At 41.7% G+C, this 25243-nt stretch overlaps 1 protein-coding gene across 5 annotated transcripts in view; it reads left to right on the top strand.

Annotated features, from left to right (window-relative positions):
• The window catches only part of BRPF3 (bromodomain and PHD finger containing 3), a 68586-nt gene that overhangs the window by 12972 nt on the left and 30371 nt on the right, over positions 1-25243 (top strand). For all 5 annotated transcript variants that reach the window (XM_033918217.1, XM_033918214.1, XM_033918218.1 and 2 more), the window contains exons 2-6: positions 7430-8832; positions 12546-12702; positions 13118-13249; positions 16228-16356; positions 23010-23322. In XM_033918217.1, coding sequence (XP_033774108.1) covers positions 7448-8832; positions 12546-12702; positions 13118-13249; positions 16228-16356; positions 23010-23322 — 2116 coding nt within the window. In that variant the 5' untranslated portion in view covers positions 7430-7447. The remainder of the gene's footprint in view (positions 1-7429; positions 8833-12545; positions 12703-13117; positions 13250-16227; positions 16357-23009; positions 23323-25243) is intronic.

Genomic DNA, 25243 nt, shown 5'->3' with positions numbered 1-25243 from the left:
AATGTCTGCGGCAGGAGTAGTGCCCAATTCCTCCTGCTGCCATCCCCCAACAGGAGAGATGCCCACTCCCTCCTGCTGGAACCCCCGAAGCCCCTTACCTGAATGTCCACGTATATGTCCAATTCCTCCTATTGCCGCCCCCCAAGACATCCCCTGGCAGTAGGGATGCCCACTCCCTCCTGCTGCTGGCCCCATCATCCCCTGAAGCCTCCCAAACACTCCCCGATTCTACCCCGATGCCACCCCCGAACGCCCCCTGTACCTTAATCTGATGGCTGGCAAGAGGGATGTCCAGTCCCTCCTGCCGGTAGGCCTGCCACTGCAAAATGGCCTTCCCCTTCCCGGTGCATTCTGATAGAAAACGGAGGATAGGTTTAAATGGTCATTTTTCTCAATGGAGGAGAGTAAACAGTGGAGTGCCGCAGGAATCTGTACTGGAACTGGTGCTATTTAGTTTATTTATAAATGATCTGGAAATTGGAATGATGAGTGAGGTGATTAAATTTGCAGATGACACTAAATTGTTCAAAATTGTTATTTTTTTTTTATAATTCTTTATTCATTTTTAAACTTTCAGCAAGTGCACAATATAAGTAATACATAGATTTACTAACATCACTTGATAAATCTATCAAGATCATAACAAAGGTATATATATCTAAACCCTTCTTCCCCCCTCCCTTCCATACAATTATTTAATTGAATCAATCTTTGTCATATTTCTTTTTTACATTTTTATTTTTTTTCATTTATATAAATCCTCCCCTTTCCCTTCCAATCATAAATAATGTTAAGAAAATGGTGTTTATTCATTACAAAACAATGTCAATGGCCCCCATATTTCATTAAACCTTTTATAATTTCCATTTTGTATTGCTATTGAACGTTCCATTCTATATATGTGACATAGTGAATTCCACCAGAAATTAAAATTATTAAATTGAGAAGCTCTGCCTTGGGGTGGACGGGAGGGAATTTACACCAGAGTCTTTTCTCAACAGCTATTTGTGCCTTAATCTGATCTTATGACTTGAAATGCAATCTAAAATACTGATCTAGATTAAAACACTTTTTTGTATGAAACTCTAACATAGACTCTAAAGTAGGGGTGCCCAAAAGGTTGATCGCGATCGACCAGAAGATCGCAAAGGCAACACAAGTCGATCGCGGAGTTGCCTTTGCGTTCTGTTTTCCCTGCTTCTCTGACGCCAGGCCAGGCGCGTACAAGCGCTGACCCACAAGCCTCCCCCCCCCTATCAAGTCTGACCTCGGAGAGGAAGTTCCGAGCCAGCCAATCGCTATCTGGCTGGCCTGGAACTTCCTCTCTGACATCAGAATTGATGGGGGGGAGGCTTGTAGGTCAGCGCTTGTATGCGCCTGACCTGGCGTTAGGGAAGCAGGGAGAAATCAGCGGCAGTGGCTTGGGGGGGACAGGAAGAGAGAAAAAAAGAAAGAGGGGCAGGATGAGAGAAAGAAAGGGGGGCAGGGAGAGAGAAAGATAAAGAAAGAAGGAGGGGCAGAGAGAGAGAGGAAGAAAAAGTTAGAGAGAGATGTTGGTTGGGGAATGGAATGAAGTCTGGAGGAGAGGAAGCATGCAGGAGGCAGAAAGAAAGAAAGGCAGAAAAAAAGAAATATGGATTTACAGTCAGAAGAAGAAAGTGCAACCAGAGACTCATGAAATCACTAGACAACAAAGGTAGGAAAAATTATTTTATTTTAAATTTAGTGATCAAAATGTGTCTGAATTTATATCTGCTGTCTATATTTCGCACTAGGGCCCTCTTTTACTTAACCGCGGTAGCGGTTTTTAGCGCAGGGAGCCTATGAGCGTTGGGAGCAGCACGAGGCATTCAGCGTAGCTCTCTGCACTAAAAAAGGGGAGGGGGTATATTTGTCTATTTTTGTATAGTAGTTACTGAGGTAACAGTGCATATTTTAAAGTCATCTGCCTTGACCTCTTTGAAACCCCCCCAAATATAAATGATAATTAACATTTTCTCTGCATACAATTTTATTGTTGGTAGATCATTTTGATTTGGTCATTTTAAAAGTAGCTCGCAAGCCAAGAAAGTGTGGGCATCCCTGCTCTAAAGTCTTCACTATTGCCTAACTGATTTTGCTGAGTTAACATACTGAAACCCAAATTTACCATTCTCAAGTTTGAAGGCCGGCAGGCAAGATATTCTAATGGATGTTTCTTCTCCTTAGCAGAGCAGATCCTCTCTCAGTACCTCTTCAGGTGTGGGGAAAGGGTGAGTTTCCAGATCTGGTGAGAGGGTTTGAAGATTAGGGGCTCCTTTTACTAAGGTGCACTAGCGTTTTTAGCGCACACACGAAATTACTCTACGCTATTCCGCGCAGTACGCTTCTAGAATAACGCCAGCTCAATGCGGGCCTTAAGGTCTAGCGCACGGGGCAATTTAGCGCGCGCTATTCCACGCGTTAAGGCCCTAACGCACCTTAGTAAAAGGAGCCCTAGATGTTTCTGGTTTGTGGAGATTGTCTTGTTAAGATCAGTTATGGAAATATGGAGGGTAATTGAAGAGTAGTATAAGAGTAATTTGAGGCTAGGGTTGGGTGGGCTGTGGGGAGGATGGGTGGGCAGAGGAAGACGGTAGTTCACAGGTTGCTGAGCCTCTACAGATGAGACAGTCACATGCATTGATAAAATATTGATTGGACTGATGACCAAATTAAGTGAGCAACAAGCTAAATACTCGTCTGAAAGATGCCACTTTCGTTGGTCCCTTCAGAAACACAAGTTATAGTGTTTGCAACTGATGAAATTGTTATTGAATATCCCTGATAATTATGAAATCTATGAAGGTTATGTTAACGTAGAGGAATTAAAAAGTGTCATTTAAAAGGCGAACAAGTTTGAAATTATGCATACAGAATTTAATGACAGATGAACATTATTATGGAGTTTTAAAATTTGAGGGTTTAAGATATGGGATTTTTGGAGTATTTATCCACCTCTTCATTTAGTGCTACACGTTTTAATTCTCCCATCTGGGGTCACATGAATGGATGCAGTCACAGAAACAAGGCTTGTCCCCCTTTATTGGACTTCCACTGTGACCTGTGCTTAGTAGTGGCAGTCAGTATAGTGCAGTGGTCTCAAACTTGCGGCCCGCCAAGTACTATTTTGAGGTCCTCGGTATGTTTATCATAATCACAAAAGTAAAATAAAACAGTTTTTTGATCATATATCTCTTTAGCTATAAATTGCAATATTATTATTAAGACTTAGCCAAAAGGAAAGATTTATCTTCTTCTACATATATAAAATCGGAGGTATGTATGTGTGTGTGTATGTGCCGCGATCACGCAAAAACGGCTTGACCGATTTGAACGAAACTTGGTATTCAGATCCCTCACTACCTGGGATGATATGTTCTGGGGGTCTCGCGGCCCACCTGCACACGTGGGCGGAGCTACAAACATAAAATCAGATTTCACCCATTCATGTCAATGGAAAAAATGTAAAAAGCTGCCATTCTCACAGTAATTCAAAAACGGCTTGACCGATTTGAACGAAACTTGGTATTCAGATCCCTCACTACCTGGGATGATATGTTCTGGGGGTCTCGCGGCCCACCTGCACACGTGGGCGGAGCTAAAAACATAAAATCAGATTTCACCTATTCATGTCAATGGAAAAAATGTAAAAAGCTGCCATTCTCACAGTAATTCAAAAACGGCTTGACCGATTTGAACGAAACTTGGTATGCAGATCCCTCACTACCTGGGGTGATATGTTCTGGGGGTCTCGCGGCCCACCTGCACACATGAACGGAGCTACAAACAGAAAATCAGATTTCACCCATTCATGTCAATGGAAAAAATGTAAAAAGCTGCCATTCTCACAGTAATTCAAAAACGGCTTGACCGATTTGAATGAAACTTGGTATGCAGATCCCTCACTACCTGGGGTGATATGTTCTGGGGGTCTCGCGGCCCACAACTCCTATGTTGCTTGCTCAAGGGTGGGTTCACCCAAGAATTTATATGTTCTTGCTCCAGGAGGTGAAACTAAAAATGTTGTTTATAATCACGTTTTGCGTTAGTTGTATTGTATTCATTTTGTCAAATATTTCACGTTATAATTTGAATATTGTACTTTTTATTAAGCTGTAAAAAAATAATTTCATTCACCACTATAAAGTATCTTTATTTGAATCCATTTACAGTGTTATTGCTATAATTAAATACTCGTGCAACGCCGGGGCATCAGCTAGTAAACTATAAAGATTTTTACCTCATGCAAAAGACATTAATCCCCTCTTCTATTAAACTGTGCTAGCAGTTTTTAGCGCATATCCGCGCCGAATGGCCCGCGCTGCTCCTGACGCTCATAGCGTCGAGAGCAGCGTGGGCCATTCAGCTCTGCTCCCCGCGCTAGAAACTGCTAGTATAGTTTAATAGAAGAGGCTCTAACTATTTTTTCTGAGGCCCTATAAGTACCTACAAATCCAAAATGTGGCCCTGCAAAGGGTTTGAATTTGAGACCACTAGTATAGTGCCTGTGAGTCAGTGAGCATTCACAGGCTCTGCCCACTTCTGTGTAGACTTCCTCTTAGATTGGAAATGTGTACAGAATACTGTGGTTTCAGTACATACTAACACTTAGGGCCCTTGATGACTGCTGCTACTATTGTAACTATTGTAACCATTGCTGCTGAAATATTTTAGATACATGGGGTAAGAAGGAAAGGCATGGAGGTCTCCTATTTTTGCCTTTATCATCTGGGGATCACATGAAGTTTTAAGTGTTAAAAGTGCATTTATACTTGATTGTGGGGAAGCTGAGGCTGCTCAGGAGCACATGGCTTAGAACAGTGGTCTCAAACTCGTGGCCAGATGTGGCACGCCAGGTACTATTTGAGGCCCTCGGTATGTTTATCATAATCACAAAAGTAAAATAAAACAGTTTCTTGATCATATGTCTCTTTAGCTATAAATTACAATATTATTATTAAGACTTAGCCAAAAGGATAGATTTATAAACTATAAAGACCTCATGCAAATTTGTCATTTCTTTAATAAGACATTAACTATTTTTTCTGAGGCCCTCCACGTACCTACAAATCCAAAATGTGGCCCTGCAAAAGGTTTGAGTTTGAGACCAATGGTTTAGAATGAAGAAAGAAAACAGGGAAGTTAGGGCCACTGTGAAAACAGGATACTGGGCTAGATGGACCATTGGTCTGACCCGTTATAGCTATTCTTATGTTCAAAAGTAGCCCAGGTGCCTATAAGTAGCAGGAGCAGAGTAAGATTCCAAATTATCCTTGTCAACTGCTAAGAAGATTGTAAATACTATCAAAAGCCATACCTTGAAGTGTCTGTATATCTGTATACCGTGACCCCATTTATCTCTTTTTTAAAGCTTAGCACCAGTAGCCTGGTTCCTCAAAATGTTGCCCGGTCCTCTTCCCAGTACACATACAAGATCCTTTATCTGAAATCCTTGGGACCAGGCATATTTCAGATTTTGGAATTTTTCAAATTTTGGAATGGTAATGTTAAATCATAAAAAGACAGACCATAAGACCATAACATTGCCACCACATGTCAGCCGTTGTACAGATATTATCAAGCTTCTTCAATACCTTAACTTTCTGTGCTATTGACAGAGAAAAACGCTTTCTTTGCTACTTCTCACTGGCTCCCTGAGTGGAATTTGCAGCTCTCTTTGCCATTTTTCCAGCCCTCTGAGTTGTATTGTGAAACACATGCACCTGCGTTGGTTTCAGCATGTGTCACGTCGAGAAAATTGACTACTTCCTGTTCGTGTTTCTGAGCATTTGGATAAAGGATCTTGTACCTGTGCCATCATCTATCTCATCCTTGTGTTGAGGCTTCAAATCTATGCTTGTTTCTGAGGTCTTGTGCATGAATATAAGTACATGCTGATTTTCTAGTTACTGAAATATATTGGCTGTTTTGCTTTACAATTGGTCCCTGTTTTTTAAAATGGAAAATAAGAAAAAAATGTAGAAAGTGAACTTATACAGTAAGTGTCAGAAAGATTTCGTATAATATATTTTTGGGATATGTGGGTTGCCTCCTATGCCTTCTGTACAAATGAAAAGAGTATTATGATCATGAGCTCTTGAATGATGAAATATAAACTAAAATAAATATTGATAAAACCAAATTTCTTCTTGATAATAAACCAGATCAATCAGTTGATCATATATTAATAGACTAAAAGAGATAGCCACTCTCATCAGTAATAAACATATTGGGAGTGTACTTTGACCAACATTTATCACTTGATTTTCATATCAACCCTCTGATAAAAAGCTAATTTTTTCTGTTGAGAAAATTGAGGCACGTTAGAAGGTTCTTTGAATTGGAACTTACTGGTACAATCTTTATTATTGTTAAAATTAGATTATTGGGAAGTAATTTACCCCCCCCCCCCTTTTTATCAAGCTGCACTAGAGATTTTCAGTGCAGGTCGGTGAGGTAAGTGCTCTTGACGCTCATAGGAATTCTATGAGCATCAGAGCATTTGTCGAGTTGGCCTGTGCTGAAAACCTCTAGCGCAGCTTGATAAAAATATTTTAAAATTGCAAACAATTCAGAATACCTTGGTGTGATTGATATTTTCTTTAAGTAAAAATTTCAAAGTTTTATGTAAAGCTCCGTTGGCTACCCATGGAGGCCAGAACCCTGTTTGTTGTTCTGCATGTTATGGAAGGTTTTGAATGGCAATTGCCCAAAATATCTGTTATGTCATTTAGAAAAAAACTGTAATAACTGTCTCTTTTCTGTATTGCTTGGTAGACTGGTATAGTCCTTACGAATGGGTAATATGCCTCACTGCTACCAGCAGGTGGAGACTGAGATCAGACTTGTATTTCAGTATAACATGCCCCTCTTGCTACTCCAGTTTCCCTCAGTCTCCGGTAGCAGGTGGTAAGGCTTTTCAGCTCCCCTCTTAGCACTGTTGGAACTTTGTTTGTGGACTCCTGGTTCCCCTTTTTGTGCCAGATAGAGCTTGGCCGGATTCTGTTTGGGGATCCGTCCAACCTCGGGGGTGTTAAAGGGCATAAAGAGATTGAAACTTTATGAAAAGTTTTTTGCTTTCCTGGCACCAAAGATTTGGAAAGATCTTGCTCATGCTTTCTTAAATTCATATAATTATCTAATTTTTAGGAAGAACCTGTAGACTCTTTATTTAAGAGATTTGTTTAGTGCTAAATTGGTATTGTAATTTTAATGATTAAGCTCTGTAATTCCCAAGTTATTGTCTTGGTTTCTTTTAACTATAAACAGATTTGAAAGTTACGGTATAAATATGGATGTTATGTAATGTCTTACGGTAGCCTCAGGTAGAGATATCTAATGGTCCTGCTTTGTGTGGTATAGCTCATTCTCTTGTGTAATTGTTATCACTTGTGTTTGTCCTTTGCAGGTCATTGATTTCACAGCCATGAGGAAGCCGAGGAGGAGGTCCAAGCAGAACTCAGAGGGAAGACGTTCACCTTCTCCCTATAGCCTAAAATGTTCTCCCACTCGAGAGACCCTGACTTATGCCCAAGCTCAACGGATTGTGGAGGTGGATATCGATGGCCGACTTCATCGCATCAGCATCTATGACCCCCTCAAGATAATTATGGAAGATGAGCTGACTGCCCAGGACATTACTGAATGCAACAGCAACAAAGAGAACAGTGAACAGCCCCTTTTCCCTTCCAAGTCCAAGAAAACACTGTCCAAAGGCAAGAAAAAAGAAACCTGTTCTAAGCATATACCTGGTACATCCTTGCAGTTACCTCAACCTAGTTTCCGGGTGGCGGATTCTGTTTGCCAACCTGAGGCACCACCTCTTCCTGCAGCATACTACCGTTATATTGAGAAGCCACCTGATGAGCTGGATGCTGAGGTTGAATATGACATGGATGAGGAGGACATGGCTTGGTTGGACATAATAAATGAGAAGCGGCGCAGCGATGGGTATGGCACAATTTCAGCGGACACTTTTGAGCTTCTTTTGGATCGGTTGGAAAAGGAATCGTATCTGGAGAGCCGCAACAGTGGGAACCAACAATCTCTAATTGATGAGGATGCTTTTTGCTGCATCTGTATGGATGACGAGTGTCATAACAGCAATGTCATCCTTTTCTGTGATATCTGTAACTTAGCTGTGCATCAAGAGTGCTATGGGGTGCCGTACATTCCTGAGGGACAGTGGCTCTGTCGTTGCTGCCTACAGTCTCCTTCTCGTCCTGTTGATTGTGTCCTTTGTCCAAATAAAGGTGGAGCTTTCAAACAGACTAGTGATGGTCATTGGGCACATGTTGTATGTGCTATCTGGATCCCTGAGGTTTGCTTTGCAAACACAGTATTCCTGGAGCCTATTGAGGGCATTGATAACATCCCACCTGCCCGCTGGAAGCTGACATGCTACATCTGTAAACAGAAAGGCATGGGGGCTGCTATCCAGTGCCACAAGGTGAACTGCTATACTGCTTTCCATGTGACCTGTGCCCAGCGGGCTGGTCTCTTCATGAAGATTGAGCCTATGCGAGAGACAAGTATTAATGGCACAACGTTCACTGTTCGTAAGACTGCCTTCTGTGAAGTGCATTCCCCGCCTGGAATGGTGAAGAAGGGACCCGTGGATGCAGGCAATGAAGAAGAGGAGGTGGCAGAGGACAAAGGAGATGGTGAAGAGGATGTTGATAAGAGTGCTCGGAAAGGATCACTAAAGAAAAGTAAAATAAAATTGAAACAAAAGATCAAGAAGCAGATGTGTAATGTGGCAGGACGATCATCTTTACCAATTGTGACTGTGACCCAGATACCCTCATACAGGTGAGTTTCTCTGTGCTGCCACAGTCTCACCTTTTCTAAAGTTTTGGATTTCTTAGAAGAAAAATCTTTGCATTTTAGGACAGTGTACAAGGATTTTTGATATACAAAAGGAAAACGCAAGAAGGTGTGGAAAAATTGCAGTTCCTGACCCTGGTTAATAGTTTGCTTGACTACTAGCAGCAGGAGGGTTCTGTGAGCTCCATTACTGTGACTTCCCTTCAGAAGTCAGTATGGATTATTCAAGGAAAAGAAATTGTCCACTCTATTTTTTCTACACCTCTATGAATTACTTCTCAGAAAAAGTTGTTTTTTTTTTCCAATTATTTATTATTTTCAAATCTTTCAATAAGTGTAACAATAAATACAACATTTTTTACTTCAATACCACACTTAATATTCTATTAATATCTATTTCAAAATTATTCCCCCCTCCCAAACAGTCACAATGACTGACATATATAATTTCTATAATGACCCTCAATTCAATATATCTAAATTTATTATCCTATCAAACCTCCCCCCTCCCGGATGTGCATGATTAAATGTTACAATATTTTGCTAATGGCTCCCAAATCTCCTGAAGTTTCTTAAAATTCCCTTTCTGAATGGCTAATGTTCTTTCCATTTTATACATATGACACAATGAATTCCACCAAAAACTATAGTTAAGCCTCTTCCAATTGCTTATAATTTGTTGTATGGCGACTCCTGTCATTATTAATAAAAGTCTGTTGTTCTTAGATGATATTTGACTTTTAGCTGTCATTGACATGCCAAATAACACAGTATCATAAGACAATGCCACTGGATTTTCCAATAAACAATTTATTTGGCCCCCATATTGAATTCCAAAAAGCCAAAATAAGTGGACAATAGAACAATAAATGATCTAAAGTCCCTACTTCGAGATGACAATGCCAACATTTATTTGACTTAGAGCTATCTAACTTTTGTAACCGAACAGCGGTCCCTAATGCTCTATGTAACAGAAAAAAACCAAGTTTGTCTCATAGATGCTGACATTGTACATCTCATCCTCCAAGTCCAGATTCATGACCATTGAGATGCAGAAATTTGATGCTTAATCTCAATACTCCAAATGTCCCTAAGACCAGTTTTTGGTTTCTTATTTATAAATCCAGCTAACAATTTACAGTGGTACCTCAGTTTACGAGTGCACCGGTTTGCGACTGTTTTGCAAGACGAGCAGAACATTTGCAAAATTGGCACCTCGGAAACCGAACGTGCCTTGATTTACGAGCGCCCCCCCACGATCCGGCACCCTCCCCACCATGATCCGGCACCCGCCGCTCGCGTCGCCCCCCCCCCACCCGCGATCCGGCATGCCCCAGGCACCCACCCACCCACCCGATCACATTCCTTATTCCCATTTGGCACCGGCACCAATGCACAGGACATGCCGGTGCCCGAAGATCTGCCTTCTTCGCGCTGGGCCTTGAGCATCTGCGCATGCTCAAGGCCTTCGGGTTCCCGTTCTCGCCGGTTCGCAGCGGGGAGGGGTGCGATGCGAGCGGGGGGGGGGCGAAACGAGCGGGGGGATGGCGGATCATGCGGGAGTGGGGCCTTCATGAGCGGGGGGAGCAATGCCGGTTCTTCGGGGGGTAGAGCACCGCCACTGGCCTCGGGATGGGGGTGGGTGGGAACGAATCAAGCGAGTTTCCCTTAGTTCCTATGGGGAAACTCGCTTTGATATACGAGTATTTTGGTTTACGAGCATGCTTCTGGAATGAATTATGCTCGTAAACCAAGGTTCCACTGTATACCACTGTGCGGCCTGGTGTCCCAGGAAGTCTACCTGAAAGCACAAGAATACCAAACTATATTGATTATTTAAATTTTTCATTCAGGGAACCCCACCTGAATGGCCTGCTTCAGTTGCAACCATCTAAAACTTTGTGATTTATTAAGTCCAAATTTATGTTGCAACTGTGAAAAGTCAAGTAGCTTACCATTAGATATAACATCCTCTAAAGTACGTATTCTTGCTATCATCCAGTGCTTCCAGATGACCTTAAATCCGCCAATTTGAATCTTGGAGTTTAGCCATATAGTTTGATTTGTTGATTAGTGAATTGAAATAGGTGTTAAATTATTGACATATCGTAATGTTTTCCATGTATCTACTAGTATTCTATTTTCTTTATATAATCTAGGCATTTTGATTCTGAGAACATGGCATAATCGCAGAGGAAAAATGAGTCGCCATTCCAACCATAACCAATCTGGGATATTTTCAATTAAAATGAAGTATCCGCCAAATCACAAGATTGTACCAAATTATCTAATCCTAATGATTTCATAATTTTAGGGGTTTTATCCATCAATGGATCCATAACAGCGTTAAAATCCCTCGCCACTACTAAATTAGAAGCAGCCAGTGGTAGTATCAACTGTTGCAGAGTTTTGAAAAATTAACTTTGCTTCGAATTTGGGGCATATACAGAAAAAGTTTTTAAAAAATGTTAATTTTATATTCTGAAAGTACTTTTGTGTATATGGGGATGAGGAAGTATACTTTAATGTTAAAAGGCCAGTTAACAGCTTTGTTGTCCTTTTTAGTGATGCTTTGAAAAAGCATTCTTTGTTTCTAACCTTTTGTTGGCTTTACAGACTCTGGCAGCTTTTCTCTAGCTTTCTGCTTACTTTTCTCCTCTTGATGGTCTTCCAGCACATACGGCCATTGAAGGATCCTCTTCACCTCTTCTAAAATGTTCCTCATAATACGCCTAAATATTGTCCACCAGGGGAGTTTCAAAGATTCAAGTACTGCTGTCCACCACTTTGTCTCTTCTTATCAGCTCAAGCTGTTTTTTTTTTTAATATTGCAGTAGTCTGTTGTTGGCCTGCCCTCATATGTCTCTGTTTCTTCATAGACCTTTGTTTAATCTTCTTTATTTGTCCAAAGCAGCCATAATTTCTGTAGTCAGCTGACAGGTATTCCGATGACTGAAGAATTAAGGTATCTGCTGTTTTGACTTCTTGTTTCGTTGACGCATGCATCTTTCTGCCAGAACTGTCAGTTTCATTGTAAGCATGCTTCACCTATCTTGGCTTGTGTGGTGTCCTAAATATCTTGGTTCTAAAGTAACCTTCAAGGCCCAGAACCATTTTCTTCTATCTGCATACTGCTGCGTATGAGCCAGATTATTTTCCCAGAAAAATGTATGATTTGGTATCGTCTGCATCCTCCATTTCCAGATGGCGCTTTCAGTCATAATACATATGACATTCACAAAAAAATATGCTGTATTTTTGTTTCAATTAAGTTGATTATACTTATTGTATGATTCTGTAGCTTTTAAATGGCCTGTCTACTGGTTCCGTACTTAAAACAAATCCTTTTTACCAGTCTTATCTGACTTTCTCAACTTTATTTGAATTCCTAGACTGTCCTTAAATTTTAAAAGCTACATTTTATCTAGGATGTTATGCACTCGGATGTCCTACTACTCTAATCATATTGCTTAACATCTCTCTTCCAGAATAAGACTCATCAGAAGCTCAACTCAAAATAATGAGCTAAAATGTTTTTGTTTTGTAACAAATGTTTTTCCATCTTTTGCTGGAAGGTGATGACTCTTAGTCCCTTTACAGCTTTTATCAGCAAGTCCATGAGTTCCTTACAGGGCAGAAAGAAAAGTTCTTTACTATGGCTAATAACTTAACCATTTTGCTTTTCTGTACATTGACAGATTGATTAAAATCTGCAATGGGGTTTCACTCCAGAGGAAGAACCAATTCATGCAGCGGCTACACAACTACTGGTTACTAAAGCGTCAGTCCCGGAATGGAGTGCCACTGATACGGCGCCTGCATTCACACTTGCAATCACAGAAGAATGCAGAGCAGGTACCCTCTATCCTTCCTGTGGCATAGCACCAAAAGAGCAGCAGTGAGGTGGTAGCTGGAGTGTAGCAGAAGTGACAGGCTGCACTCATGTAGCTAATCAAAATGCATTTTGTACTGCAAGAGTCTAATAGCAGATCCATGGCAAGACATGGAAAATGAATGCACACTAGATTGTCTTGTGGGCCAGGAGATAAATTCACAAAGGAAAAGGAACAGAATGCAAGTAAAAAGAGCAGCCATTTTCATTACATCCTGTTTCAGTTCACAATGTTGGACAGAAGGGTCTTGTAACATAGCTAGGTGTAAATTGGTCTCATTTGGGACAGGTGAGTGCGTAAAGGGATACGATAGGAACTGAGAAAACGAGTAGAAAGAAGAAACCCAAATTAAAATATTTCTTTCATTCCTTCTACAGAAAGAGCAAGATGAAAAAACGAGTGCTGTAAAAGAGGAGCTGAAGTATTGGCAGAAGCTGCGACATGATTTAGAGAGGGCTCGGCTGCTAATTGAGCTGATTCGCAAGAGGGAGAAACTCAAAAGGGAGCAAGTGAGTTCCATTCAGTGAGAGAATCCAGGACTGTCCAAGAACTTTGTAGTCTCATGTCCATGTGTCAGTCTGTTCTCATGTCATAAGAACATAAGAATTGCCGCTGCAGGGTCAGACCAGTGGTCCATCGCGGCCAGCAGTCCGCTCACGCGGCGGTCCCCAGGTCAAAGACCAGTGCCGTAACCGAGACCAGCCCTATCTGCGTTCGTTCTGGTTCAGCAGGAACTTGTCCAACCTTGTCTTGAATCCCTGGAGGGTGTTTTCCCTTATAACAGCCTCCGGAAGAGCATTCCAGCTTTCCAACACTCTCTGGGTGAAGAAGAACTTCCTTACGTTTGTACTGAATCTGTCCCCTTTTAACTTTAGAGAGTGCCCTCTCATTCTCTCTACCTTGGAGAGGGAGAATAACCTGTCTTTATCTACTAAGTCTATTCCCTTCATTATCTTGTCCTGCACAACATATTCACTTGACCAACCTTCCTTTATCCTTCCCTCTTCTTTATTACATTACGTTACATTAGGGATTTCTATTCCGCCATTACCTTGTAGTTCAAGGCGGATTACAAAAGAATTATCCAAGATGTATTACAACAAGAACTTACAAAAAAAAAAAAAAAAAATTGGTCATTTTTAAAAAGAGTAAGAAATGGGTAAGGTTATTTGTTTGGGGTAGTTGGCTTTAGTGAGAGGTGGAGTTTGAGACTTGCGGTATTATTTCTTTTTTCAGAGTTTTCTTGAAGAGTATGGTCTTTATTTCTTTTCTAAAAGTCTTGTAGTCGAGGGAAGCCGTCAGTAGATTGGCGATTTGGTTGTCTAGTTTGGCTGCTTGAGTGGCCAGGAGGCCATCGTATAGTTTTTTCCATTTGCCTCCTTAATTGGGGGGGGTATGAGAATGGGGTGTGAGTTTTCCTATGTCTGGTTGCGGTGTTGTGGATGAGGCGGTTATTCAGGTAGTTTGGACTGTCTCCGTATAAAGTCTTAAATAGTAGGCAGTAGAATTTAAATTATTGGCAAGCAGAATGAGTTAGGTGAGTGAAGTCATATGACAGGTCCAACATGAACTAATTAACAGAACAACTACCTGAAAAGTCCCTTCAGTCTCTATTCATTTCTCATAGTTACTTTTCTTTCTTTGATACTACGGAATTTTCCATTGCTGCTGGTTTTCTTCCCTTCAAGTCCCTTTGTGTCCCCCCCCTTTTAAAACATTAATAATTCCTTTTATTCCTAGTCCTGTCCAATGAGTTTTCTCCCTCTCCTGTATAAGTAGTTTCTAGTTTATTAAAACTTACTATACTGCCCTTTGCTTACTTGCAGATCTAAGAACATAAGAATAATCTTACTGGGTCAGACCATCCAGCCCAGTATCCCGTCTTCTTGGTGGCCACTCTAGGTCACACGTACCTGGCAAAACCCCAAAAAGTAACAATATTCTATGCTACCGATCCAGTGGCTTCCCCCATGTCTGTCTCAATAGCAGACTGGGGACTTTTCCTCCAGGAACCTGTCTAAACATTTTCTAAAAATTACGTTAACTGCTCTTACCACATCCTCTGGCAGTGCATTCCAAAGCTTAACTGTTTGTGAGTGAAAAAATATTTCCTCCTATTGATTTAAAAAGTATGTATGTATGTATGTTTAATTTATTTGATATACCGCTTTACTTCACAATAATTGTCAGATCTAGGTGGTTAACACTAGGGGGCTCATAATAATAATAAAAAAAAACGTCTAAAAAGTGGCCTAAATGGCTACTTGGACGATCAATAAGCCTGATCGTCCAAGTACCCATAATCAAAGCTGGCTTTAGACGTATCTAAAACCAGCTTAGGCCTTTCCCCTGCCTCTAAATGCACAGAGAGAAAAGAGGCGTTTTTAGAGGCGGGGAAAGGGCGGGAGGTGGGCTGACCTACACCTAGGCGTACAACAGGTATAACCAAAACATTTGACAGGTTGCCTAGTCGGCACTTATACGTTTTGACTTAGACCATATTGCTGCTCATTTTGTTACTTCTCATTCTATAACTTGGCACCTAATGCTAAGTGCCAAGTGCACACATATGTTAATAGAATAAAAATACTGATACATGTCAGAAGCACCAGTAATTTGCAGGTCACTTGTGTAAGTGCTAGGCGTTATTCTGCAATGGTGCTATGAAGGGGTGCTGAAAAGTTTTCAGCCCAGCCAGGAAGAGAATGATGTGGATATGGTTCAATCAATGATCTGAAACATTGTCAAAACACAGAATTTCGTTTCTGCAAATTGGCACTTAACGAAATAAGATAACATTCTTTTCAGCTACAGTGGCAAAAAAAAAAAAATTAACGCTCGGAATTTAGGAAGTTGGTTGATTGGACTGAGAACTTTTCAGCATCCCTTCGTAGAGTTACTTAGCATGTAACTATGAAGGTAGCATGGTTGGGCCATGTGCATGTCGCAAAGCAATGTGTGCAACTTACAGAATACTATCAGTTGTCTACATTGCATGGCACACCAAATTATGCCAGCCATTGTTCTGTTGTAAGTGGGCATGCCTTTATTTTAGCATGTCAGCATGGCTATGTATCAGTATTCTATAACAGCTTAGGGGTACCTAGAAGCCATTGTATAGAATTTACATAAGTGTACCCATTGTGGCACTTACATTTTGGCACCAAGTTTAAAATTGCCTCCTAAGTATTTTCCTTTATTCTGGAGAGCTTACAATCTTAAATGTGAGACAATGAATGGCTAAGTAACTTGCCCCAAATCACAAGGGACATCAGTGGGATTTTGAACCTGACTTCACTGGTTCTCAGCCCACTACTTTAACTGTTAGGTTATTCCTCTACTCATCCACTGTTTGGCTTCTCTCATTTGCTAGCAAACATATGGTATAATGAAAATGAATGATCCATAACATTTCTAGCGTAGAATTCTTGAGAATTGTGGAACAAATTGACAAGACCAGAGTTTTGTCATATTTATCCATTTTTAGGTGAAAGTTCAGCAGGCAGCTATGGAGCTCCAGCTGACTCCATTCAATGTGCTGCTGCGCACCACACTTGACTTGCTACAGGAGAAGGATTCAGCTCGGATCTTCGCAGAACCTGTCAACTTGAAAGAGGCAAGTGTCCCTATTACCACTACACAGTGTGGAGTGTTAAGGGAGGGCAAATCTGTCAGTAATTGGGGTAGAGTGGCTATTCATGCCATAATACTAGCTTTTTGTGTACTGGGCAAACTCCATAAAGACTGTGTAAAAGAGACCTAGAGATGATGAAACTCAGGTCGTCATTGCTGTGAAAACACTTAAACAACTGGCTTAGATGCTCAAATTTGCAGCTTGGCTATTATAGCTGTTCTTAAAGTCTGATTCTGCTCTCTCTTATTTGTCTTAATATAACTTGTTTCTAAACATTTCTACTCTTTGTAGTGGACCATTTTAGGTTTATGGCTTTTAGTTATTTTTCTCCATTTATTTTTGTTTATTTATTGTATTAATAACAATAGGAGGATAGAAAGAAATCATTTAAATAAAATTACATGGTTATAGGCCATATTATTGGAACTATCTCAAGCCTTATGGCCTTTAAAAAACAAGTATATAAACAAAAAGAATTCTAGTGCAATGTATTTAGTAGTTCTGAATTTCTAGGGTTATCCATCTGAAACCTGCAAGTTGCTTGCAGAATGATATCACTCATCTTTCAACTCTGCCTCCTTCCCAGTAAGCTTGCTCAGATGTGTTTCTGATCTGCTCTGCGGATTTATTATTTTTAGGTTTTTCCTGTCGTTTTGAGGCTTAGTGCCCAGAGGTTTCCTCTTGTTAGGACCTCTACCTGGGAGAAGACGCAGACTCGCGTGGAACAGCTGTCTAGCCAGCCTGTTTTGGAGCTCGGGGACCATCCTCTGAGTAGCTACTTGCATCCCTGATTTATCAGGAGCTTGAATGCAAGCTGTTGGCTCCTTCCCATCTTGGCTGGAATGAATAGTGAGCCAGCTGCTTGGTTCTACCCCTGTTGTGATGAAAGTTTCTGGGGTTGAGGCTCAGTCTGACATCAGTCTGACTGGCAACCCGAAGACCAAGTTTGTAGGCAGAGTTCTTCTGCACTTTTGAGCTGAGTCAGGTAGGTACCACATGGCATAGTGAGTAAGACTATTATAACCAATGGGGAAAATCGGGGTGGGGGTGGGGATTTCTGGAAAAGTGAAATTCAAGGGTTTCTGGGTCCACGGCTAGGGTCCTACTCCTTCAAAATCCCTTTCCCTATAGTTTTTGAATTTCAGAAAAGCCATTTTTGGTTAACATCGATAGGGATGGACTCCTCAGGCCTTTCTACCCCTCTATCATTTCAGGTTTGTGCTGGATGGTCTGCCGAAAAGCACCCGTGTGCCTTGGGCTCAGCCTTCTCTGTTTCCTCCTGAGATGGGGATCCTCAGGAGGCTTGATACCTGGGGAAGAGGCCCTTTCCAGAGCCCTCTGAAGGAATTTTGGCAAAGTGCAGATGCATGAATGCTGCGGAGCCCAGGAGGACCTTCAGGGAGTTGCTGCTAGTGTCATCAAGACCCCCTGTGCAAGATTTCACCCTGGATTTTGTGAGCCTAATGTGGAATGCTTATTTAAACTGCCAGGGTTTATGACGGATAATATATTGATAGTTGTTATTTATTGGTATATGGGTGGGAGGGATGGGTTTCTTATATAATTATTTATTTGGAATAATACAAATAAGAATGTCAAGTGATGAATTAAGGTATTACTGAATGAATGTTGTATACTTGTTGTAATTTTTGAAAATGAATAAAGATTTTTTTTAAAAAAACAACTGCCAGGGTTCCTCAGCATCTTCTGAACATGTAACAGCGGTGGTAGCTCTGGGGATTAGTCCTCAGCCCGCGCTACATGCAGACAATGACCCAGAGCTAGACCAGGACGTCCAGTTTGACATTTACTAGAAAGATGGAAGGTCAAATTCCATGCCCTTATTGTCCCAGGATGCTGTTTCCCTGGCAGAGTCTGGTTCTCTGCATGAGACCAGAGGACAAGAATCAATGGTGGCCCTGGACCAGGAGAAGACCCCATGGTGTGGCAACTGTTCAAGGCATAATACCAAATTTGTTGTGTGAATTGCAGCTGAAATTTTCACCAGCCTCCTTGTCACAGTGCTCAATTATGAGCAGATCAGTGACTCCGACCATATTCTTTTCCTTGTATCCTGACATCACAAAGCTAGTCGCTGACCACTGGGAGTCTCCAGAGAGTACCCTGCGAGTGGCCCTGGTCAAGCTTTATCCCATGGCTCTGGATTTTCAGCATCTGTTTATTCAGCCGAAGAAGGATTCACTGATTGCACAGGTTACCAAGCCCAGTGAAGGAGGTGCGATATTGAAGGATACTCAGTACTGCAAGGTAGATGTGGTTCTCAAGAGACAATTTGATGCTTTAGCCCTAAAAATTAAAGCAGCAGCCTAAGCTTCCTTTGTGACACATTCTCGACTAGCTTGGGTTCCGGCCTTGGAGAAAGACGAGGACCTTAGATGATCCTTTCTGGGGTGAATTATGTAGCACATGCTCTGTATAACATCATAAGAGTCACGAGCAAAGTGCCAGCCTATTCTGTCTCTGCCCTGAAGGAACAAAATTTCGTCACAATAGAGTAGCTCTCACCCTAAGTTCCTTCTTATGATGATGTTGGAGTTGCATCAGTTGAAGGGATTTGCAAAGCTGAAACGTGGTCTTCAGACCACAGATTCACATCTCATTACTGCTTTGTGCAGAATACCCTGTGCAACAGCAGGTTTAGTCAGACAGTCCTACAGAACTTATTTTTGGCCTAGAATCCAACTCCACCCTCCTAGGCCCATTTTATTCTGTTCTAGGCTTCAGCTTCAGTTTGTTTGAGCTTTATGGACTTGCCATTGCAAATCCCTATATAATAGCTTGGTAGCTAGGAATTCCCACAAGTAAGAATTAAATGGCTTGCTTGTCCTTGGAGAAAATGAAGTTGCTTAACCTGTAGCAGGTATTCTTCAAGAACAGCAGGCCAGTTATTCTCACATACTTTCCTACCATATGTTACAAGCACTTGAGACCCCTGTTATACCTTATTTTAGATGCAGTTGATAGCCCTGGCAGCCTTTCGAAGTCTGATTCAGAGGCATCCTCTGACCCTTCATTCAGATATCTCACATTTTTTTCAGGATGTCAAGCACTTGAGACCCCCACTATGCCCTCTGCCTGGCGTATTTTGGAATTGAAGATGCTCTATTTGTCAGGAGCCCTTTATGATTTTTTTCTAAGGAACGAGTGGTTTTGCAGCTAATTTCCTCCTTTCTGCTGAAGTTGGTGTCTCCTTTCCATCTCAGTCAATCCATTTCTTTGCCAGTGTTTCATGAGGAGGATTCTGATCCTACAATGTATCTGTTGCCAAGTGTGCTGAAGGCTCATTCTACTAGGACTCAGTCTTTGTCTTGGGCTGAGCAGTCTTCATTCTTGTTCAAGACATTTACAGAGGGGCCATTTGGTTGTCGCTCGATTCTTTTACAAAGCATTACAGGCTTAATGTCCAGGCTCAGCAGGAGGCAAACTTGGATCCACCGTGTTAGCACGAGGTTTGTTATCGCCCGCCTCCGAGTATTGCTCTGGTGCTTCTAACTTGTGAGGGAATGGTCTGGAGCAGATAATAAAGATGGAGAAATTAGATCTTACCTGCTAATTTTCTTTCCTTGAGTCTCTCCAGATCATTCCTATTCATGCCCTTATTGCTGTTTACAGTTAGTTTTTTACATGGGCCAGGACTTGGGAAGGTAAATAAAACAAAACAAAATCCCCAAACAAAGAGAGAATAAGAGGAAGCAGAATAAAAGCAAATATAAGTGAACTCACACAGTTCAATGTGTGATTGACAGGCAGTGTTTTCTTTGACCTTGGTTATTTCTTTTTCCCTGGGGGTTCTGTTGTTCCAATTTTGTTTTCTCCATCTTCACCTTGGCAGTAGAAAAATTGAGGGGTCCAGGTCTGCACAAGACCTAATAGGTGACATCACTAGTGTTTCTCAGTCTCCCCATCTGCTGGTAGGAAATCATATGCCCGCGAGGCGAATGGTCTGGAGAGATTTAAGGAAAGAAAATTAGCAGGTAAGATTTAATTTCTCTATGGTTAGCTCATGACAGGGCTGAAAATTCACTGAATTCTAAGAAAGCCCTGACTACACCCCTGGGGAGTGCAGAATTTTCTGCAGCACATTTGGTAACTCTGTGGCAAACCAGTTAAAATATACTAAGGTTAGGGTACATCCCATTCATCTGGACTGGTCTGGAGAGAAAATAAGATCTTATATGTTAATTTTCTTTTCTTGAGTCTTTCCAAATAAGTCCAAAACCCACTGTAGGATGATGGTAGCCAATGTCAAAACTTTAACTTTCATCTTTTACTCTGCTGTTCTTTTCCATGTTTTTTTTGGGAGGGACTGCAACCCCATTTACACTTTCCAACTGATGATCAATGTTAGGTAGTTCTAAGCAGTGATGTGAACTAAGTATCATCCAAATCTACTTGAATTTTAATGCAGAATTGCTATATTGGAAGACATTTAACATTTTGAAATGTAAATCTAGAGAATGAAAAATTAATCAGGGACCTTTAAGATTTTGTTTAGTTTCACAGCTTTTTAAATATGACTAATATACCATAAGCAGTCTTCTCAGTTTGCCATTCACTCTTCTGCCTTTGTTTCTTTGCTCCCCTCCTGGTACTTGGTAGAGTGTGTGACACAGTTTAAAGCCGATATCAAGAGTATGAAACCATGGCTTGAGCTCAGAGTTCATTGTAGGGATGAGCAAACATTGCCAGAATGGTAGAAGTCACCAGTCATTGCCATAGATTAGAAGTGGCTGTAGAGCCAATGATGCCCTAAGCACAGTGGAAACTATCTGACCACACTCTCTTGCCTTTCCCCAACTGCACCTTCAGAACTGTCACTGCACTCTATATAATCACCTGTGTTGGCCATCAGGATCAGTGAGTGTGGCTCAAGCAAAAAAATTGTTTCTTTATCATCTCTACATACCGGTACAGGTCACTGATGGGTAATAGCTCATCATGACCAGCAGGTGAAGACTGCGACAAAACTTTGACTGTAATACTAATAGCTGTGCTTCCCTCTAGTCCAGGGATCTCAAAGTCCCTCCTTGAGGGCTGCAATCCAGTCGGGTTTTCAGGATTTTCCCAATGAACATGCATTGAAAACAGTGCATGCACATAGATCTCATGCATATTCATTGGGGAAATCCTGAAAACCCGACTGGATTGCGGCCCCTAGTATTTTTATAGGGTCAGAGAAATCAAAAGAACAGCAGCTTTGGCTCAGCTGGCGAGCTGTGGGGACGTTTTGCTGAAGGGGCTTCTTCTATGCAATTTCCAACAGTATTACTTTATGTTGGTTGTTACTCCAGTTAGGAGTGTTACTGTTATAATTAGCACTTTATAGTTCTGCTTGGCTATTTGGCAGACTGGTTAGACTAGAGCAGTGGTCTCAAACTCACGGCGGCCCGTCAGGTACTATTTTGAGGCCCTCAGGATGTTACCATTGTTTTGGAACGTTGCCTGCAAACTGCTGTAACCTCACACAAGTGCTTTCCTGCGTCTGTACACGATTGTGAGGTGGAGTAGAGAGGACAATCGCGTATAGATGCAGAGAAGCACATGTGTGAGGTTACAGCAGTTTGCGGGCAACGTTCCAGAACGTAAGGTAACCATTGGAGGCAGTGCAGCTTGTGCGTGTGTACGTAATCTCGTGAAATTCGGCACCTCTCCTGGCGGTGACTGCTTGATGTAAGATGGCGGTTGTGTCCGGCACTGGAGGAGTTGAGAGCTGAAGATGGTTGCGGACGCAACCACCGGACACTTAAGGCACAAGTTTTCCAGGCACAAATCGGATATTAATTCTCCCCTCTACAAAAAAACCTAGAGGACTACACCAAAATCTTGTCTCTTGCAGTTGATACTTTAGAATCTAAATCACAGTTTTGCATGAGGTAAAACTCGTTATAGTTTATAAATCTTTTCTTAATTGCTTCTGATCATTTCAGCTATACACAACTGAAAGCAGTGCAACATGCAGAAAGTGAAAAACTATCTAAACTTCACTTTCTGCATGTTGCACTGCTTTCAGCTGTGTATAGCTGAAATTATAAGAAGCAATTAAGGAAAGATTTATAAACTATAACGAGTTTTACCTCATGCAAAGTTGTCATTTCTTTAATAAGACATTAACTGGTTTTTTTTCTGCGGCCCTCCAAGTACCTACAAATCCAAAATGTGGCCCAGCAGAGGGTTTGAGTTTGAGACCGCTGGACTAGAGGGAAGCACAGCTATTAGTATTACAGCCAAAGTTTTGTCTCAGTCTCCACCTGCTGGTCATGATGAGCTTTTACCCATCAGTGAACTGTACCTGTCTGGAGAGTCTAAAAGAAAGAAAATTAGCAGGTAAGAACCTAATTTCTCCTTCTTTAATAGATTGGAAGGAGATTTTAGCAACCCAGTAAATTTAACACATATTGCATGTTGCCTTGAATGCCTAGTAGTGTCACAATAAGTCATTGCAGGTTTAAGTGTGTTTGTGTGCAAGTGTGCACATGTATAATATGTGTGTGTGTTTGTCAGGTGTATAATGGGCTTATGGTCTTGATAATTAGTTCATTGTTACTGTAAGGGTAGGGTGCACTCTGGTTGCCTAGTAAATGGTTTTTGTAATTGTACAGGTTTTATATGTTTAGGTTCCAGATTACCTGGAATTCATTTCGTGTCCCATGGATTTTTCCACCATGAGGCAGAAGCTGGAATCTCATCTCTACCAAACACTGGATGATTTTGAAGAAGACTTTAACCTCATAGTCATCAACTGCATGAAGTATAACACTAAAGACACTATTTTCCACCGAGCAGCTGTGCGGCTCAGAGACCTTGGTGGAGCCATACTCCGGCAGACGCGACGACAGGTTGAGAACATTGGCTTTGAAACTGAACTGGGGATGCATCTCCCTGAATCACCAAAAACAGAAGACTATTATCGGTTCTCATGGGATGATGGTGAGTCCCAGATAAGATCACTCTCCTACTGTAACATCTTCTGCTTCTTACCCTCCAAATATATGAGCTCAGCAGCTTTCTACATGCTCTCCTTCTCTTTCCCTAAAATACGCTGGCTGCTGCGGGATGAATTAGACCTGGATGTCCAATGCTGGTCCATAGTTGGGTGCCAATACTGAATATCTGGGACTTCAGTGGCTCCTGGAAGTTATGCTTTGTATGCTGTGTGTATGATGACTTACTGGCACTGCATATTGGTGGTGCTTGGATATCTTTCGGATCTGCCGTTACTACTCCCTCAGACCACTCCAGCCACGGCGGTTAGAGCAGATATTCAGCAGCACTCTCCAGGTAAGTGCTGCTGAATATTAGTGCTAAAAGAGTACAAAATATCAACCCTTCATTTTTTATTTCATTTTTACAATGTAACGTTTAATCTCTTCTAGTCACTGTCTTTGTTCTGATTGCAGAAACTGTGTGGCAGGGGTGTCCAACCTGTGGCCCCTTGAAGTATTTTGTGCCGCCCCGGTTGAGGGCGATGCAGTGTGTTCCTCTGCTGCCCCCGGGTGTTTACCGTCTTGCCGGCTCCCTCCTCTGTCTAGCTGCAGCGTTTGCGCAGCCCCAGAAAATTTTTTTTCGGCCAGTGCGGCCCAGGGAAGCCAAAAGGTTGGACACCCCTGCTGTATAGCTATCTCTCTTAATTGTGCCTTTCTTTGTTAGTTTTAACAAGATTTTCTTGCCTAATTTTTCAATGGAATTGTATCCCTGTCCTGAAACTAAAGGAAGTCAAATCATTGAATTTGCAAGTTAGGGAAACAACTTTTTAAACTATTGAACCCCCCCCCCCTTTTTTTTTTTTTTTTTTTGTTAACCCAGAATATACATTTAGTCAAATATTCGGCTGGTGGCAGTCAGCAATTTTTTAAATGCTGACCATCACCAGCTAAATTAGTCCCAGATATTCAGTGCCAGACCATTAAAATATCTGACTCTCACTGGACTTTTGCTAGCCAACTGAAATTAAGGTACTTAGGCAGATACTGGTTGGGTCCTCCATAAAGGGTTCAGTGATTTTCTTTACCCCCTCGTAGCATCCTCACTCACCCACCATATGGAAGGCTGGCCTCTAATGGTAGTACCACAAGACTACCACTAGTTTGTGGTGACCATTATAAGGATTAAGCCGCTGGGGTCAGAAATGAGTGGGGTTCGCTCCTGCCCTGCTTGCCCCACTGGACCTTCATAGAGTATAAGGTAGGCTGTTACAGGTAGGTAGGGGATTTTCAAGGGAGGTCTGCTACAAAGTTTCTGGAAGGAGGGTCTGCTGTTGGGGGTTGAAGGGAGGGGGGAAGACTCGTGGGTGGGGTGAAGGTTGGGTCACATAGAGGGAGGGGGATCAGTCATTGGTGGAGGGTGCAGGAGGGAGAGAAAATCAACATCTTCCTCCACTACCCAGAAGTTATGCAGACATAGCCAATATTCAGTTCTGCCATTTGCATAGCTAACTGAGCAAAATTAGGACTACTGTTTATGCAGTCCTACATGCCTGGTTAGCTATGTGGGCACTGGCACCCACCTAGTTCCTGGCTCTTCCCTGCCTCCACCACCAGAGTTCCCCTTCTCCTACCCACATTAAAAATGGCCAATTAGTGGCCCACTGAGTGCTATTTAATCTCCTGCTTTGATTGAGTTCAAGTCTGGCTGTTTGGGTATAATTTTCTAACTACTACATGTACAGGTAAAAAGTATGCGTGGACTTTTGTTATATTTTCAAAGAGGAAGTAAGTGTGTACTTCTGCTATGAAAATTACTCTTGGAAATTGTGCACATATATTTATACCTGCTCTTTTGCGCACACATTTTCAGGGTTAATTTTTATACATGTATTCAAATTTTCAAAACTGTGGGGCTCATAATCAAA

This window comes from Geotrypetes seraphini, chromosome 13, assembly GCF_902459505.1.
Source record: "Geotrypetes seraphini chromosome 13, aGeoSer1.1, whole genome shotgun sequence".
NCBI lineage: Eukaryota > Metazoa > Chordata > Amphibia > Gymnophiona > Dermophiidae > Geotrypetes > Geotrypetes seraphini.
The sequence above is the reverse complement of the archived record's forward strand: the minus strand, read 5'-3'. Positions and strand labels throughout refer to the sequence as shown.